General features: G+C 46.1%; 1 protein-coding gene across 1 annotated transcript; it reads right to left on the reverse strand.

Annotated features, from left to right (window-relative positions):
- Positions 1 to 7721: 7721 nt before the first annotated feature.
- LOC137675664 (uncharacterized) lies at positions 7722 to 13701 on the reverse strand. The gene is made up of 3 exons (XM_068421841.1): positions 13539 to 13701; positions 12373 to 12488; positions 7722 to 8738 (listed from the first exon to the last, which is right to left on the reverse strand). Exons 1-3 carry the CDS (start codon positions 13699 to 13701, stop codon positions 7722 to 7724), a joined length of 1296 nt encoding a protein of 431 aa, XP_068277942.1.
- Between the last annotated feature and the right edge of the window lie 4155 nt (positions 13702 to 17856).

Consider the following 17856-nt stretch of genomic DNA (forward strand, 5'->3'; position numbering starts at 1 on the left):
AGGGCAGCAGTGGGTTTTCCATCCCACCTGCTCATGTCCTCTCTATAGTCACACAAGGTATGCCACAGGTCACCTCTGTGGGAAGCCTATTATGCCAGAGCAAGAGCCAAGAGGAACAGCTGAAGCTACTTGCTGCTCTTGCTGACTCACGTGATGCCACACAGCTGTGCCCAAGCAATCAAGAGACGTGATGCCATACTCAGCAATCAAGAGATAAAACGTCTCCAGGCTCAAGGAGAGATGGACTGCTAACGTTTCTGGAGCAGCAGCATTATTATTATTATTCACAGGTACTGCAGTGAAGTAACAACTCTGCAATGTTCCTCAGAACAAGCAGGCATAGATTGTGAAAACCAATCAGCGCCTGGGCTCTGTCCAGCCCACAACAACATTGGAAAGCAGTCCGTGACAAGTGGCGCCTGAACAGGGACCTGATCCGTCGGTGACTTTGCGAGCGAAGTCCCACAGGACCAGTGAGAACCCCAGGAACCGGTGAGTTCCATGATAGCAGTAAACATGGGACAGGCCGCTAGTTCCCAGGAACCCGTGAGTTCCACAATGGCAATAAACATGGGACAGGCTGGTCCCCAAGAGCATAAGCTCCATACTGAGATATTACAGCGTTTACTGAGAGAATAAGGCTATAAGGTTCAATTAGTGGAATTGACGCAGTTGTTGGCATGGATCAAAGACAACTGTACCTAGTTCCCTGTATCAGGGACCTATGATGCAAAGATTTGTGTGAAAGTGGGGAATGAAATACAAAAACTAGGAAGAACATGGAGGGTTATTTTCACAGCACTCTCTGCACTTCAGCCTGCAGAGGAGTATTTGAAATCTCAGGCATCCACTCCTATTAATACCTTGGTGGATGTGAAAGAGCAAAAGGAGCCTGCATGTGAAACAATCCCTGGAGAATCAAACGATCCTTATAATCCAGATTTCCCAGGATTAACATCAGCAAAAGAAACGGCTGCTGCTGTCCCTCCAGTGCAAGAGATCTCGCAGCCAGCAGCAGTAGCGGCAGCGGCTACGGCCAGAGCACCGACAGCTCCTCCATATCCTGTGTCTGCCAAGCCACCTATTGGTTTCTCTGAAAAAAACACCAAAGTCTCGTGTAATGAAATCTGAAAAGATACCAGTGTCTCATACAATGAAATATAAAATGCTATCAGAAAGATGCAGAGAGGAAGCTGCTCGTAATGGAGATCTCACCATGCTGACAGCAATGCCGGTAACATACCGCCCAAATCATCCCCCTGAATACCAATACCTTACCTATGAAATGATTAAGGAAGTACGGAAGGTGGTAAGAGACTATGGTTTGCACAGTAACTATACTTTGAATTTAATAACAGTTATTGGGGACTCATATACTATGACTCCACATGATTGGAAATCACTCTTACGAATTATTTTAATGCCTGCACAATATTCGGTGTGGCAGGCAGAGTACCAGGAGGCTGCTTCTATAGACAGTTTGGAAAATATGGATGACTTAGATGAATATTTGGGAACTAATCGCTTTTCAACACCAGAAGCACAGTCCAGGCTACCTTGACAATGACTACAACAGATCTCTGCATTGGCTATGAAGCGTTTGAAATGCGTTCCGGAGGTAGGGAAATGCCAACCCTCTTTTGCGGCCGTCAGACAAGGAGTCCAAGAACCCTATGTCACATTCATTGACCATTTACAAACTGCATTAAGCACGCACATCGATGACGAAAATGTATTAGAAACACTGTTATTACAACTGGCCTATGAAAATGCAAATGCAGATTGACAAAAAATTTTAGCCCCTCTAAGAAACTCCTCCAGAAGCATAGCGGAATTTATCAAAGCCTGTCAGAACGTAGGCACTGAAGAGCATAGGGCTACTTTAATGGCAAGTGCCCTAGCTCAGCAACTCATCATGGGATGAGCAGAAGTAAAATGTTTTGAATGTAACCAAATGGGACATATTGGAAGGAACTGTCCAAATGTGACAAAGGATGAGCAGAGAAGACCTAAAACACCCAAAAAAGTATGTCCTAGGTGTAAAAAGGGGCTATCACTGGAGCAATCAATGTCGATTGAAATTTGATAAAGATGGAAACCCCGTACAGGGAAACTGGAAGAGGGGCACAAGGGTCTGTTGTGTACATACTCAATCCGAGAACCTGACAAACAAACAGCCTCAGAACACGTTGCCAGCGGGCTGGATCTGGCCTCAGCCACCGATACAAGGCTGAATGATAAAAGAATATGAGTATTCCCCATATCATCCAAAGAACTTATGGAACACAAGCTTCCAAGAAGTTGCAGGACCTTGAGACTGAATCTAGTTCTGAATGGCCCTTTCTGTCTGAACTACAGTGGCTGAGGAGAAGAGAAGAAAGAGAGCAGTATCTCGTGGAATCTTTGAAGAAATGAAATATCTGGAGCTCATGATAGTCAATGATCATAAAATGTTCAAAAGGCAGCCTTACAGGAATAATTGTATGCCAGATGCATCTTACCACAACTGATCAAGTTTGATTTGAAACCACCAACACAAAAAACAAACAAACAAACAAAAACAACAACAACAAAAAAATAAAACCCTAAAAAGCAAACAAACAAACAAAAAAAAAAACAAAAACGAGACATTAAAAAAAAGGGGGGGTTACTGTAGGTAGATTAGGGTACGGCGACCGGAAAATCTCAGGCTGTAACGGAAGGTAGGCGTGGTGAAAGGAGCAGGATGTGCAAGTATCGTGCGAGTTCGTACGGGACAAGACGACTATATAAGGCTGTTGCGCAGTTAAATAAACGCCATTTGTTGCATCCTCACATTGGTGTCAGTGCTCAATGGCCCTGGGGTGCGGATAGCCTCAGGCCAGCCAGCAACCGAACGGAGCTTGCCACAGACAAGCGGCAACAGGTTACAAGCAGAGCAATGTAAAGTAAAACTGCTTGTCAATACTTACCTGGTTGATCCTGCCAGTAGCATATGCTTGTCTCAAAGTTTACGCCATGCATGTCTAAGTACACACGGGCAGTACAGTGAAACTGTGAATGGCTCATTAAATCAGTTATGGCTCCTTTGGTCGCTCCTCTCCTGCTCCTTGGATAACTGTGGTAATTCCAGAGCTAATACATGCCAACAAGCGCCGACCTCCGGGGACGCATGCATTTATCAGAGAAATCTTTACTGCCTTATTTGCTGGTTTAACATCAGACTTTATTGGTAAACTTACTGCTTGTGAAACACATATTACAATAAACAAAAAAGGGGGAAATGTGGGAAGCCTATTATGCCAGAGCAAGAGCTAAGAGGAATAGCTGAAGCTACTTGCTGCTCTTGCTGACTCAAGTGATGCCACACAGCTGTACCCAAGCAATCAAGAGACCTGATGCCACACCCAGCAATCAAGAGATAAAACGTCTCCAGGCTCAAGGAGAGATGGACTGCTAACAGTTCTGGAATATCATCATCAATAATCATTCACAGCTACTGTGGCAAAGTAACAATTCTGTGATGTTTCTCAGAACAAGCAGGCATAGATTGTGAAAACCAATCAGCGCCTGGGCTCTGTCCAGCCCCCATCAACATTGGAAAGCAGTCTGCGACACACCTCGAGGTGTGTTCCATCTCTCTTGGGCCGGTCTTGTGGGAGGGCATCTTCTCTGGCTGGCTGCAACGTGGGTCCATGCAGGTGGTGAGTAGCATCTATTCTCCATCTTGGACAACCTGTCAAACAATCTATCAAATAAATTCTTAGATCGCTTTGTCATTTTTTCTACAGGTGAGACACAAGCCTGTAGGGGAGGGGAGAGACTGTCTTCATACTGTTGTATTTGGTTAGCCACATCGCCCACAGTTGGTATCTCTCCTTCTCCTCCCCAGACTAATATTCACAATGTGTGGGCACATGTTGATGGGGCACTCTGCACCAACTTATGCAACATAGGTCGGCTGCATGGCATTTCATCAGGGTCTACAATTGTCTGTGGGTTGCTATAGATCATCTCCCACACAGCCAGTTCTCTCAGGAACTTAATACCTTTTTTCATGTTGGTCCACTTACTTGGGCACCATACGATATCATCCTTAAAGGGATATCTGGTCTTTACAGCTGACAGGAGTCGCCTCCAGAGGCTAAGAGTATCTGCCTTTCTCCCAAGTGCCTTATCAATGCCCCCCTTCTTTGGCCAGGGGTCCCAACTGCTTGGTTTCTCTACCCTCCAAGTCCAAGCTCTTGGCCCCATTATCCCAGCATCTGAGCAACCAGGTGATAATTGGCTCACCTTCATGGTGGCTAAAATCATTCCACATGTTTCTTAGCTCCTTCAGGGACCATTACCTCTGCATTGTACTCCTCATCCTGTGATGGCCCTGACTGAGAAGGACTCTCTCCCTCACTTCCATCCTCACTGTCCTCCACTACATGAACGGATTTTCTTTTGTGTTTTCTCCTGGTTACAGGGGCGACTGACACCGGTTGAATAGGAGTGGTTATGGCTGCAGTCGCCTACATTGGTGTAGCTGCAGTGCCCATTGCTGGAGCTGGAATAGTGGCAGTGCCTGTTGTCAGGGGTGGCATGGCTGTGGTGCTTGTTGGGGAGGCAGCACACTTTGTAGGAGTTGAGGTGGCTTCACAACTCCTACACCTGCACTTGCACTGATGTTTAACTTTACACCACACCTGAAAAATGTTTGAGAGAACCAGTAATAGGAGCATGCTATTATGGTGGTCCCAAGTACATCCAAAATCCCCAAAACCTGGTGAAGTCAGCTTGGGAGGAAAAAGGAAAAGTATGATTCCCCAAGGTAAAATTATAACTGTAGTCATTAACAATGGTCGACAGGAGGTGCTGGAAGTGCTCTGCTAAAGCCGCTGCTATTGAGTCCTGCTCGCTGCTGCCCATCATTGTTCCATAGAGATAAGCCATTGGTGTGATAATGGCCCACTTCAGCATGGAGTACATAGACACTAAAACCCATAACAAAGCAACGCCTTTCACCCAGCCCTTAAAAACCGCCAGTAAAGAATGCGTATGGCAGGTAGGGCAATATCAGGACACTTAACTCAGAGCAAAACTGTATGAAAACCTGATAATGAATTGTGCCCAGGGACAAAGACACAGGCATGTTGCAAACTGTTTCAACTTCCAACCCCTTGAGACTCTCAAAGGAAGAACTCTGATGCTCCCTTGGCTGAGCTAGCCGGGTCTCCCCCCACTGGAGGTGAAATACAAATTATTCAGGGGACCAGTTGGTCAGGGGTGCCCCTCGAGCCCCATGTTGGGTGCCAATAAATCTGTCACCATTTAAGGCTGGGTGGGCGGTTAAATGGACGGCAGACGCTCTGTTAACCTTCTCCTTCCCCAGAGGGGAAAAGGAAAAGAGAAAATGGAGAGAGACTTATGGGTTGGAAAGATAAAACAGTTATAGTAAACAATAACAAGGAAAAGAAAGACTATAAAAAATAATGACCTGTATACAAAACTGCTACTGAGCTTCCCCCCGATGATGATCACATCACCACTGATGCTTCAGGACAGGTGTTGAGAGGGCACGGAGACACCTCACGCAGACCAATATGATCGTTAAGCAGATCTCGTTTATTTACGTATCTGAGGGTACATTTATACTATTCCATTGAGGGTGCATTTATACTATTCTATTTTTGTACACACTCTGTGTACATGTCATTTCTATTATGATTGGTTAGTATGCTTTGTTCACACGCCTCTATATTAGTTCTGATTGGCTTATGCTAAAAAGTTATATCTTGCAGGTGCAGCATTCTTTCTTATTTTTCAACTTCCCCCATATCTTGTTGGTCTCATAGCCAAGGCCCTTGTTCTGTATTATGATTGGCTAGTTCATCACCACCCCATTACCACCCCCTGGACATGCCTGGACATAGCTCGTTCAGTAGCTCGTTCCCACCATTGTCCCGTGGGAACCCCACAGTGTTCCAGGATGCGAGTCCATAATACTCAATAATTTGTTGGGGATCATATAATTTGGTTCCGAATTCTTAGCTGTCCATTTTCAGAAGTATGAAGAACGGTGGTCATATCATCCCAATATAACATACCCCAGGCCAATTTTTTGGTAGTATTTTGTATGCATGGTGCCCGCAAATCCAATAATGACCTTTCAGGGTTCGCATCCCATTTGCAAAGGACTTGGCCATGATCTGGCAGGGCGGTAGTCCTTTGACTCAGATGGTTCCCAGGTCAAAGGGGTTCCCTGTCACACCACAGTTAATGCGATTCATTTAATTCCATCACCGTTTACATTACCATGCTCCTGCCCATTGTTTCCAAACACAATTTGCACCTATATTTCCCCAAAGTGAGTGTAATTAGTGGGGGATCGGAAAACCTTCTCCCACCAGGGACTGATTGTACCACCCTCCCTTTTGGGTTTGACTAATACAATAGCGACCAGGAGCAGGGTATTGTATGGGCCAAGATGAGGGTGATTCTTCTCACAGTCCACTCGGGAGCAAGAGGAATGGAGATCCACAGCCAACTTTCCAGACCAAACGGTCCGCCACACACCCAGCGATTAATAAGATTAAAAGCTTGAGCGATCAATTTCCCCAAGAACAAGAACTCATTTTCCCATGTTAAACCTGAAAACAAGAAAGCAAGGTTCTCGCCGGGCATGCTTTGAACAGTACAGACGAGACAACATACAACTGCCCAAAACAATTTTGCCAATGGTGATAAAGGCATACTGCAAAGATTATTAAAGCTATACAATTTACAACTATACACACAATCAAAACTTCCACTAAATGTTACTTTCTTCTTCTTCTTCTCTGAACTTCTATCTTACAGCCTGTAAAAAAAAAAAAAAAGAAACTTCTCGGTCCTATTAGTGAAAGGATCAGGTGAGGTTTTGGTTAACCATTGTCTGGTGGAATTGATTGGGGTCTTGGGAATGAGCAAAACCATTCTTTCAAGGCTTGGACTATGTTTTCCCCAGTGACAGGCCAGCCTCGAGCTTGTGCCTCACAGTAAAGATCTTTGGCTCCTGTATGTCCTCATCTGACATATAACCACTCCAATAGTCTCTCCCAATTTTCTGTTATTGGTTCTTTTTGCAGGCGAGCCAAACGAGACAATTTGTCTGCCCCACCGTTCCACCAACTAGCTGGATCATCACTGCTTTGATGAGAGGCTACCCAGGCTATGGCAAAATTCCCTCGTTTGACAATTCTTAAAATGTCCTGCCACTTTTCCTTTTGCCATACCAGTACCCGGTTTACTTCCCACCCCTTTTGCTTCCAGAAAGGAAGCCACTCAGTCCACTCCTTGAAGACAGTGAGAGAGTCAGTGTAGATGTAGACAGGAGAAGAAGATTGAGCCTCATGTGGGAATACACTCCAAACAGCAATTAATTCACCCACTTGTGCACTACCTTCACCTTCTGTTATGATTTTCCCATCAGTCTGGGCTTGTAAGGCAGCGGCTCGATACTTCCACACTTTTCCCTCACGTTTGGCTGAGGCATCAGTGAACCAGACATTCGGTAATTGCTTGGAAAATGGAGGCACTATTTGTATGACAGGAGGTGGGAAGTTATTCTCACGATCTGAAGAGAATTCCTCCTGTATAGCTAGTTTTTTAGGTGTGCCTTCTGATACATTAAAGATGCCACAATAATGTTCAATTTGTGCATACCATTTCCGCACGGATGCTCGTTGTGCCACCCCGTCAGGGAGAGGGGTCCCTGATTAAGGTAATAAACCCAATTTTAAGGGGCCTCTGAGAATGATTGGTTGCTGACGAATGGTGCGCTCAGCCTCTCGTAGTGCTAAGCTTACCACAAACAATCCTATTATCCACAACGCTTTCCTTCGAGATGTACTATCTCTCTTTAAGTTCACCAGGTTTGGGGGAGAGGGCCTCACTGGAGGAAACTTCGCCTCCGTACGCCTCACATTTTTAGGTTCTGATTTCACTGGACCATATTTCCGCCCATAGTTAATCAATTCTTGAGCTACTTCCCCCCACGTCCACACTTTTTGTCCTGGGATATGGCGATCCGGGGTTAAAGCTCCGGTTAAAGCAGCTGTCACCTGTGCACTCTGAGGGGTATTTCTGATAGTGCCTTGTAATTGAATTCCTAAGGGTTTCAATGAATCAGGCAAACCTCTAATCAGGGGAGTCATCCTCTCAGGATCTACCGGTATCATCATTGGGGATTCCTGCCTAAGCTTCAATTCCTGATCATACATCATCTGCAAACAAGCTGCCTTTTGCACATTCTCCACAAGCTGATCCACCGAGCCTGTAAGCGCAAGAGGATCTCCCCTTTCCAAGGGATTTAAACCTCCAGCCCAATAAGCTGCTCGCTGGGTGAGAGACCAAGGGGCCCTATGATCACCAGTAGTCAAAAACACTCCAGGTCCCCAATATCCCTCAGCGTCTCTTTCACTCAACATAATTTGATCTCCGCCAGTTAACGACACTCTCCACACATCCTCTGTCTCAGACTCCTTTGGACTGCGTGAATATTCTTTTTTCAACTTAGCCAATTCAGTTGCTGTATATGGCACCTCCTTAGTAACCATCTTAGGGTTACTGTCCTCACTATCCTCATAAGCATATTCTACCTTGACCAGCGGCTGAAGGGGTTGCAGAGGACCCTGCGGTAAATCATATCGCATCCTCGCTTCCTCTGGTTCTCCACTGGGGTACAAACCAGCCCCTTTGTGATAATCACCATAGGACAGGGCTCCATCAGTTCCCTGTTGACGATTCCGTCCCCCCCTGCAGTCACAAGCAAGTAACTTTTCTACAAAAGCCTCCTGCAAGCACCTTACATTCTCTTGTTCATTCCCTACTTCATCTTGCAGAGTTTTAACCTGTTCCTCCAATTCACAGTTTTTTTTCCTCTAAATCTGCCACCCGCTCTTGCAACAACTGCACCAAAAGCTTTAGTGCCTGCGGCGTCTGTGCCAGGTCTTCTAATTCCTGATTTTGGGTTTCAACAGATGCACTCAGACTTGCGCCCATTCTCTCTAAGCTATTGATACCTTCCGAAACTCAAGGATCCTGTCCGTGACGCCAATTTAAAATGTCAGGTTCCGGATTAAGATCCACTTTATTGGTAAATCTAGAAATTAAATGCAGTCAGTCCTGAGAAGGACCCGCCTGATTAGTAAAAGTAAATCTAGAAATTAAATGCAGTCAGTCCTGAGAAGGACCCGCCTGATTAGTAAAAGGAAATCTAGAAATTAAATGCATTCAGTCCTGAGAAGGACCCGCCTAATTAGTAAATCTAGAAATTAAATGCAGTCAGTCCTGAGAAGGACCCGCCTGATTAGTTAAAAGTAAATCTAGAAATTAAATGCAGTCAGTCCTGAGAAGGACCCGCCTGATTAGTTAAAAGTAAATCTAGAAATTAAATGCAGTCAGTCCTGAGAAGGACCCGCCTGATTAGTAAAAGTAAATCTAGAAATTAAATGCAGTCAGTCCTGAGAAGGACCCGCCTGATTAGTAACTCCAATGCAGTCAGTCCACGTGGGACCCGCCTGGTTCAATGCAGTCAGTCCACGTGGGACCCGCCTGGTTCAATGCAGTCAGTCCACGTGGGACCCGCCTGATTAATCACCCGGTATAAATCACCCGGTATGCTTTACCTGCCTGCAGGTAAAGCACCCCCAAAATCCTGACCAGAAATAAAATAGATTCGTGATCGTTGAGTTCGGACAAAGCACAACCGAGGCATGGTATCAATAAACTTAACTTTGACTTTATTAAGTCCAACAATGAGGCAACTTAGTGAGCAAGGAAGGGGGGGGGGGGGGGGGGGAGAGAGAGAGAGAGAGAGAGAGAGAGAAGTAACTAAAAGGAAGAGAGGAAAAGAGAACAGTTGAGAGGGAAAGGATAGTCACCACCCTGGATCCCGCGGCGTCCCGTGGGTCCTTTGTTGATTCTCGGCAATCGGGGGTGGGCGCGCGCGTGGTGGGGCAAGACGGCCTCTTTTATAGAGAATTTTTGCAGAGTCATGTGACATGGAGCCGCCAGTCACAGTTTGCACCACTCACAGGCCCGAGGGCGGGACAGGTCCGGTTCCCGCGCCATAGGATTGGCCCATTGCCAGGCTGTCGCCCGATGTCCCAGATGGGTCTCTCCGGGGGGAAGTGGAGGGCTGGAGGCCGGAGACGTCCCTCACCCCTAGTCAGCAACTAACTTCTTGCCTCACAAAATGTCATCAAGGTCAGGTAGTCCTGTACCCCAGAAGACGGCGTCTGAGCACGTGGGATAGGACGGTTTCTGAGACAATGCTGAAAAAAAAAGGGGGACAAGGAACAGATCCCCACACTAGGGCAGTGTAGAGTGGGAGGATAACCTCCCTCAACCTGCTGGCCACACTCTTCCTAATGCACCCCAGGATACTATTGGCCTTCTTGGCCAAAAGGGCACATTGTTGGCTCGTGATGAACTTGTCCACCAGGACTCCTAGGTCCTTCTCCGCAGAGCTGCTTTCCAGCAGGTCAACCCCCAAATACTTGTCCTGGTTTGGCCTAAACCAGGCCAATTTTCCTTTCAGTGATTTTTACTTTCAGCTAAGTCCCTTCTAAGGAACTGCACTTTCTGAAACTAACTGCATGTTTTGCAAACAGTGTCTGCTTCCAGGACTGATAAGGCTCGAAGTTTGTAGTTATCACTGAGGCACCGGGAGGGATGTTATGCAGAAAGGCTCTTGCTGTACTTAGTCTTAGAGAAACCAAGGTCACTGCTAAATTCCTCACTGCTTACGAGTGAAGAGCCGAAGGGGGGGTCGCACCTGCAGAGAGGAGTGGACAGGGCAGGTGACCCAAAATTGACCAACGAAGGTATTCCATCCCATACATGTCATTCTTAGTATAAAGCAGGGGGATCATGAGGGTCTCATCTCTCTCCTGTTTTTTGGGGGCCTCTGTCTGCTTGGGCTGCTTCTGCTGCTTCGGGCTGATTCTGCGGCTTGAGCCTTTGGCCAGTGTCCAAGGAGGACTCTGTCCGTTTTCCTGCTGCCCCCGATCCCGATCCGTGCATCCCTGAATCCAGTTCTCGACTGTCGCTGGGCCCAGCCTGGGCCTTCCTGGAGTCTGCCCTGCAGTGCCAGTGGTGACGTGGCCGACATCGGGGGAGCTTGATCTTGGTTTTGTATATATTTGATTATTCCAATATTATTATTATTATACTTTTTTTCATTATTATAGTTCATTAAAACTGTTTTAACTTTCCAACCCGTAAGTCTCTCTCCCTTTTCCCTTTTCCTTCTGGGGGGGGGGCGGGTTAACAGAGAGCATCTGCCACCGGTTTAATAGCCGGTCCAGCTTTAACCCGTGACATACTCCACCCTTGACTGCTGCTGTCCTGAGCATAACATCAGTGGTGATGGCAATCCAGGCAGCCGTCCATCCATGGATGGCCACTTTAGGTGTTAAGGACATGTTTTTTATGATTCCCCTAAGAGAAGAGGATAAACCCCTGTTTGCATTCCCTTGACAAGGAGTGCAATACACCTTTAACTGACTACCTCAGGGATACAAATACTCCCCTACCATTGCCCACAATGTCTTAGCTAAACTTCTTGATACCGTAGAAGTGCCATCAGGTATCCATGTATATCAATATATGGATGATATTCTAGTTGGTGGAGATAACAAAGAACAGGTAGGGCAAGTGGCTGAGGTCATCTGGAATCTGCTAAGAATGGGCTAGACATTCCGTCTTCCAAATTTTAAGGTCCTGGACAAGAGATTAAATTCCTAGGAGCTTGGTGGATAGCTGGAGCAGTTGCGGTACCTGATGATACAATGTCAGCTATTGAGAAAGGGCAAACTCTGGGCAACAAGACAGAATTACAGCAATTGCTAGGTACATTGGGCTATTGGAGAAAGCATATACCTGGATTTTCAGTGATTGCCTGTCCTCTGTATGACCTGCTCTGGAAAAACAGGAAATGGGATTGGACTCTGCAGCATACAGAAGCCCTTAACCAAGATCCAGGGCTCCAGCCATTAAACCAGTCTTTCATCTGCATTGCTTAGAGAAGTTCTCCAGTCTGATCCGACACTTCTTTCATCCTTTTTTGTGCTGCTTCTATGGTGGTAGTTGCATTGTGTATGGTGAGACAGCATTCTCCATCAGTGAGATTTAACATTTCACATACCCCCTGCTCTTTTAACAACAACATATCTAAAGCTAATCGGTTTTGTAAAGTCATTTTAGATACCTGTTGAATCTGTAAATTCATTTCCCCGAAGGCATGATTGATCCAGTTGCTTAGGATGTGTATTTGCCAGGTTAGATTTTCTAAGACAAATTGGTGTCTTCTGAGGGTCACAGATGGGGTGACTATAGTTTCTAACATCAGAGATGTTGTCATACCCCAGGTGTAATAATCAGGTACTTGGAATCCATGTACTGCCCACTCAGGTTGTGCCTGGGGTCCATTATTTTCCTGGTGTCTTCTGTTTTGATGAGGCACTGAGAAATTGAACACTCTAGAAGGACACATAATTGTAGGAATTTCTATTCCACACTGTAATCTGGCATGTTTTCTTACATTAAGATGGGAATATAATTTTCCATTTGAGCACCCCCATAATGTTCCCTGTGGGGCAGGGTACCATGCAGTATTACATTTGTAACCATCATCTCTGGGTACCCAAGTACCCTGTAGGTCCCTGTCCCATACCTTTCTGTGTTCCAGACCATGGCTTGTGGGAAAACCATGCCTAATCGCAGTTCTTTCCGTTTTCCAGGTTCCATTGCACCTTTTCTCCAAATTTCAGAAGCCCTGGGAAGAGTATCCCCAGCAAGTACACATATCCCATATAAAGGTTCGGAGTTCAGGGATATACATATATACATTATAGTTCAATGGGGACTCCTGCACCCGTGGTGCAATTTAGGGTTGTGGTACAGTTCATTAACTGGGAGTATTCTGGGGAAGGGGCTTCAACATATTTCTCATCAACTGGATAATCAGGATTGGTGTCTCCATACAACATATGCTTGATGGACCAAGCCCACTCATATCTGGTTCTATTAATTTTGCCATATTCCTGTCCTGGGTGATCCGGAATCTGTATACACCATGGAGAGGACTACTTAACAGTATAGGGGTGCTCAAAAGGTTCCATTTCAGGAGGTAGAGGACAGTAGGGGATTTGAGTACATTATATCCTGCGGGGATTCACACAGTAAGTTTGGCTCCACCATTTACCTGACACATTATGTATGTTCACCAAATCTTTAGGACAAGAAGAATTGGCAATGTAGATGGAGTGTCCAGTATGGGAGTTACCAGATTACTCATATTCCATCTATTACATGTTTGTTCCAAAGATCAGTCCAATCTCCCAGGGGAATTTGATAAAACGCAGCCTAGTTCACCCTCCAGGCCTTACTAAAAGTATCGTTAAGCTGATTTTCAAATGGAGCTTTCACTCTGCCCCAAGTGCAACTGGCGGTACAGTCATTAACGATTGTATGTAATTTATTTTCTAGCAACTTGGAGAGGTTAAGATTAACTATAGAAAAGCCAATACCTTCTCCTGAAGACTTGGGAGTTGGGACATAAATTCCTTGGTTAGTATGGTTCCAGATGCGCACGAACCCTTGAATTAGTTCCCAGGCAAGTTTTGGAGACTCATTTCCTCTTCCCTCATCAAGGATGGCGAAGGCGAGGAAGAGGGTTTTCCAAAGCATCATGTGTGGTTATAACATACAAATGATCACTAGGGGTCATAATATAACATATGGTCCGTAAAGGCTTCTGTGACAACCTGTAAATACATGAAATAAGAACAAAGCAGGTTTAGAAGGACAGCACAATGATGCCAATTTAAATGTCATGTCCCATTACCCCAACAGTAACAGAGAAGAAATAGGTTTTCCAATTCATTTTTCCTTAGTACAATACAAAAATATTCCAAACAAGATTAAACAAACAATACAAATAACAATCCACACTGTGGTTGCGAACATGGGTTCCACGACAGTTTGTCCACAATCTGCAGTATACATATATACAAAACAGAGAATGATACAATTGAAAATGATCAAAAGGACGGTACAATCCATCAAGTATGGATTCGATGGTCCTTTCCGTAGGCATATGTAGCTACCCATGCATAGGTATTGACAGGAGTCGGACCTTCAGGTCCGCATTGTCACATATGTATAGATAGTCCATGAATCGCAAAACCCCATTCGATATGGAGCGGATCTGTCGGGTGTATCGGCCCTAAGGGCTGATATACCCCAGCCTCAAAGATTAACATCTTTAAATCTTCTTCATGAAGAGGGGTCCAGTCCCAGGTGGCTCTTTTGCATGTCAAATCATATAAAGGGTGGGCTATGATGGAAAAATCTGCGATGTGTTTTCTCCAAAATACCAGCAGGACTAGGGCATGTTGTAACTCCTTCTTATTTCCAGGCATTTTTACTTGTTCAAGGGCAGTTAAAGTCTCAGGGGGAATACATACTGTTCCTCCCCTCCACCAAATGCCTAGGAATTTTACCTCAGAAGAGGGAAGCTGTACCTTTTCTGCTGGGATTTGGAGCCCTAGATTTTCCAAATGATCAATTATTTCAGTTTGGGTTTGTCCTACTGCAGTGGCATCAGGGCCACCAATCAATATATCATCAATGTATTGATATATTTTCACCCCCTCGGCAGGAGTGACTCAGGCAACCTCTTGTACCAGCGCATAGTGAGCAATGGTTGGAGAGTGGTGGTATCCCTGGGGGAGACGTGTAAAAGTGAATTGCATGCCTTCCCATGTGAAAGCAAAGCAATCTCTTTCTGCTTCCTGTAAGAGAACCATAAAACCCCATATCTTTTATGTTAATGGTTGCTAAAATTTGATGGGCTTGCTCCTGTATGGTTGCAATCAATTTGGCTATGTTAGGCACTGCAGCCGCCAAGGGGCCTGTGTTGGCATTTAGGTGTCAATAGTCAACTATCAATCACCATTTTCCGTTAGGTTTATGGACTGGCCACACCAGGGAGTTATAAAGTGAATGAGTTGGGACAATTATACCTTGTTTTCGAAGCTCAGCTATTACAGGAGTGATTCCCTCTCGGGCCCTGTCGGGTTCCGGATTTAAGGTCCGCCTCCAAAGCAAATCTAGAAATAAAATGCAGACAGTCCCCGTCCGCCCCCCCTGCTCCCCAAGAGAGAGAGGGAGAGAGAGAGACCCGCCTAATTAGTAAAAAAAGAGCAAATCTAGAAATAAAATGCAGACAATCTCTCTTCCAAGAGAGAGATACGCCTAATTAGTAATTCCAGTGCAGCCCACGTGCGGCGTGCCTGGTTCAATGCAGACAGCCCGCGCGCAGGGCCCGCGAAAAATATAAATAATTCCAGTGCAGCCCACGTGCGGCGTGCCTGGTCCAATGCGAACACCCGGTATGCTTAACCTGCCTGTAGGTAAAGCACCCCCAAAAAATCCTGACCCGAAATATTAAAGATTCGTGATCCTTGAGTTCGGACAAAGCACAACCGAGGCACGGTATCAACAAACTTGGCTCTGACTTTATTAGGTCCAACAATGAGGCAACTCAATATTCAAGGAAAAGAGAGAGAGAGAGAGGTAAAAGAAAGAAAGAAACAGAGAAAACAGTTGAAAGAGAAAAAATATTCACCACCCTGAGATCCAGCGGCGTCCCGCGGGAAATTCTTCCTTCCTACTTGGAAGATGGCGGTGGGGTCCCGCGTGGTCGAGCGATCCAGCCTCTTTTATAGAGTTTTTCGGCAGAGTCATGTGACTGAGAGCCGTCAGTCAACAGTTCGCACCAATCACAGGTCCGAAGGCGGGACATGTCCGGTTCCTGCGCCGTAGGATTGGCCCCTTGCCAGGCTGTCACCGGAGACACACATCCGGAGGCGGGTGGAGGGCGGGCGCCTAGCTTATTGCGTCATCTTGCATTGCCAGGCTCAGGCATTCCAGGCAGCCGCCATAAGATGTCGCCCGAGCACGTGGTTTACGATTTCCGAGACAATGCTCAAAAGGAAGGGGACAGATCCCCACAGGCCCCTAAGGGAAGAGGGTAGGGTTTGACATTTACAATCTTTGAAGGGGGCAATTCTGGTGCAGGTTGGAGCAGTTGTACTGAGGCAATCGGGAGGCCGAACACCCACTCTTCCCCCCCCCCCTCCCCCCCCCAAGTCCACCCAAGCACTCCCTTTAAGCAAATCAAGCCCCAGGATATTCATTGGTAAAGTTCCTAGGGTCATAATAGCCTCTACTGCAGTTTCATCTCCAGGCAACCAGCACTTAACTCAAGCCATCAGTTGGGGCTGGGAATTTCAGAATGCATCTGTGACCCAGATTTGCTTCTTATCAGCAACTATGCCATTTCGGTTAGTGACATCCACCCAAAGTGCTGACATTTGAGCACCCGTGTCAATTAAGAAAGTAACTGGTGTTTTAAAGGGACCAAGGGGGGAAGTAATCAACATGTGTCCCTTACTATTTTCTGTGAGCCTCCTTAAATGGATCCACCATCTGTTCCCCAGCTCACCTATTGTGGATGGTGCACCCAGTTTCCCATCCCCACATCAATCAAGCTCTGTTCAGGGGCGGTAGGCATTTTGGAGGCGATTGCTGCAGTGTTAGCAGATCGGGGTTCCACCCTCATACCCTCTCGGGTAGGCAGTTCAATTTTGGAGGGCACCTTCCTTTTATCTTTCCATGCTCGAATGAGCATTTCCAATGCTACAGTGGGCATGCCATTCATTAAATTCCAAGGGATTCCCTTTTCAATCCCCTCAGCCCACAATAGATTTCTCTTTGCCCCAGGGGTCTGTTGAGGGGGCAAACCTTCTCTTTGTTCTACTCTCCACACAGTGGTTTTTGTTTTTGTAACTCCCCCTGTGATCCCCACCCTCCTACCATAATTTATCAATTCTTGGGCCACCTCCCCCCCAAGTCATGGGCCTTCCTTCTGAGGTCCATCTTGCCCCTCCCTGTGGGGTTAATGCATCCTGCAAATGGTCTTGTAATTGTACTGCATATAATTTCAAAGAATCAGGCAGATCCTGGATCAGGGGAGTCATCCTTTCTGGGTTGGCAACTAACAACATCAGAGAGGGTTATTGAGGGACCAAACGCCTATTGTAGGCAAGCAGCCTTCTGCAAACTTTCAGTTAAGTGGTTTATAGTTGGGGTCTCACTACACACTGGATCCCCCCTTTCCAAGGGGTCCAGTTCCCTTTCCCAATAAGCAGCTCATTGAGTTAACAACCACAGCTCTCCTGGGTTATCAGTAGTCAGAAAAACTCCTGGTCCCCAGTACTCCTGGGCTTCATCCTCTGATGACAAGACCTGATTGCCCCCAGTCAGTGATACTCTCTATACATACTTCATCTCAGTTCCTTGAGCTAACCTGGTGTATTTCTCCTGGATTTTTGACATTTCAGCTGCCGAATACAGCACTGTCCCTATAGTGACTTGTGGGGCTCCCCCATCCTGGCCCTTATCTATGGTCTCAGTCTTGACTAATGGTCTCATTACCATGTCCTCAGGGTAAAATATTTCTTGGCTAATTTCCAATTCCTTAGCCAGGTACAAGGGTCTTAAGTTTTGTTTTTCGGCTAGCTGTACCAAGCTTGTGAATCCTCATTCACTACCCGGGATGTAATCAAGGTCTGCCTGCTCAGGAGATCCCTGTTCCCTTTTTTCTAACTCTGACCATAAGATTTTTTCCTCAGTCCAATGCATCTGACAGGGCCACATGGAGTCGCTGAGCGGTGTTACGTTCAGCAGTCAGTTGACTCTGCAGGGTTCTTATCTGTTCTTGCAAGGATTTAATCATCTTATTAATTTGTTTAACCAAGTGCCTCTCCTCCTGGGCTGCCA

This window comes from Nyctibius grandis, chromosome W (assembly GCF_013368605.1).
Source record: "Nyctibius grandis isolate bNycGra1 chromosome W, bNycGra1.pri, whole genome shotgun sequence".
NCBI classification, from domain to species: Eukaryota; Metazoa; Chordata; class Aves; order Nyctibiiformes; family Nyctibiidae; genus Nyctibius; species Nyctibius grandis.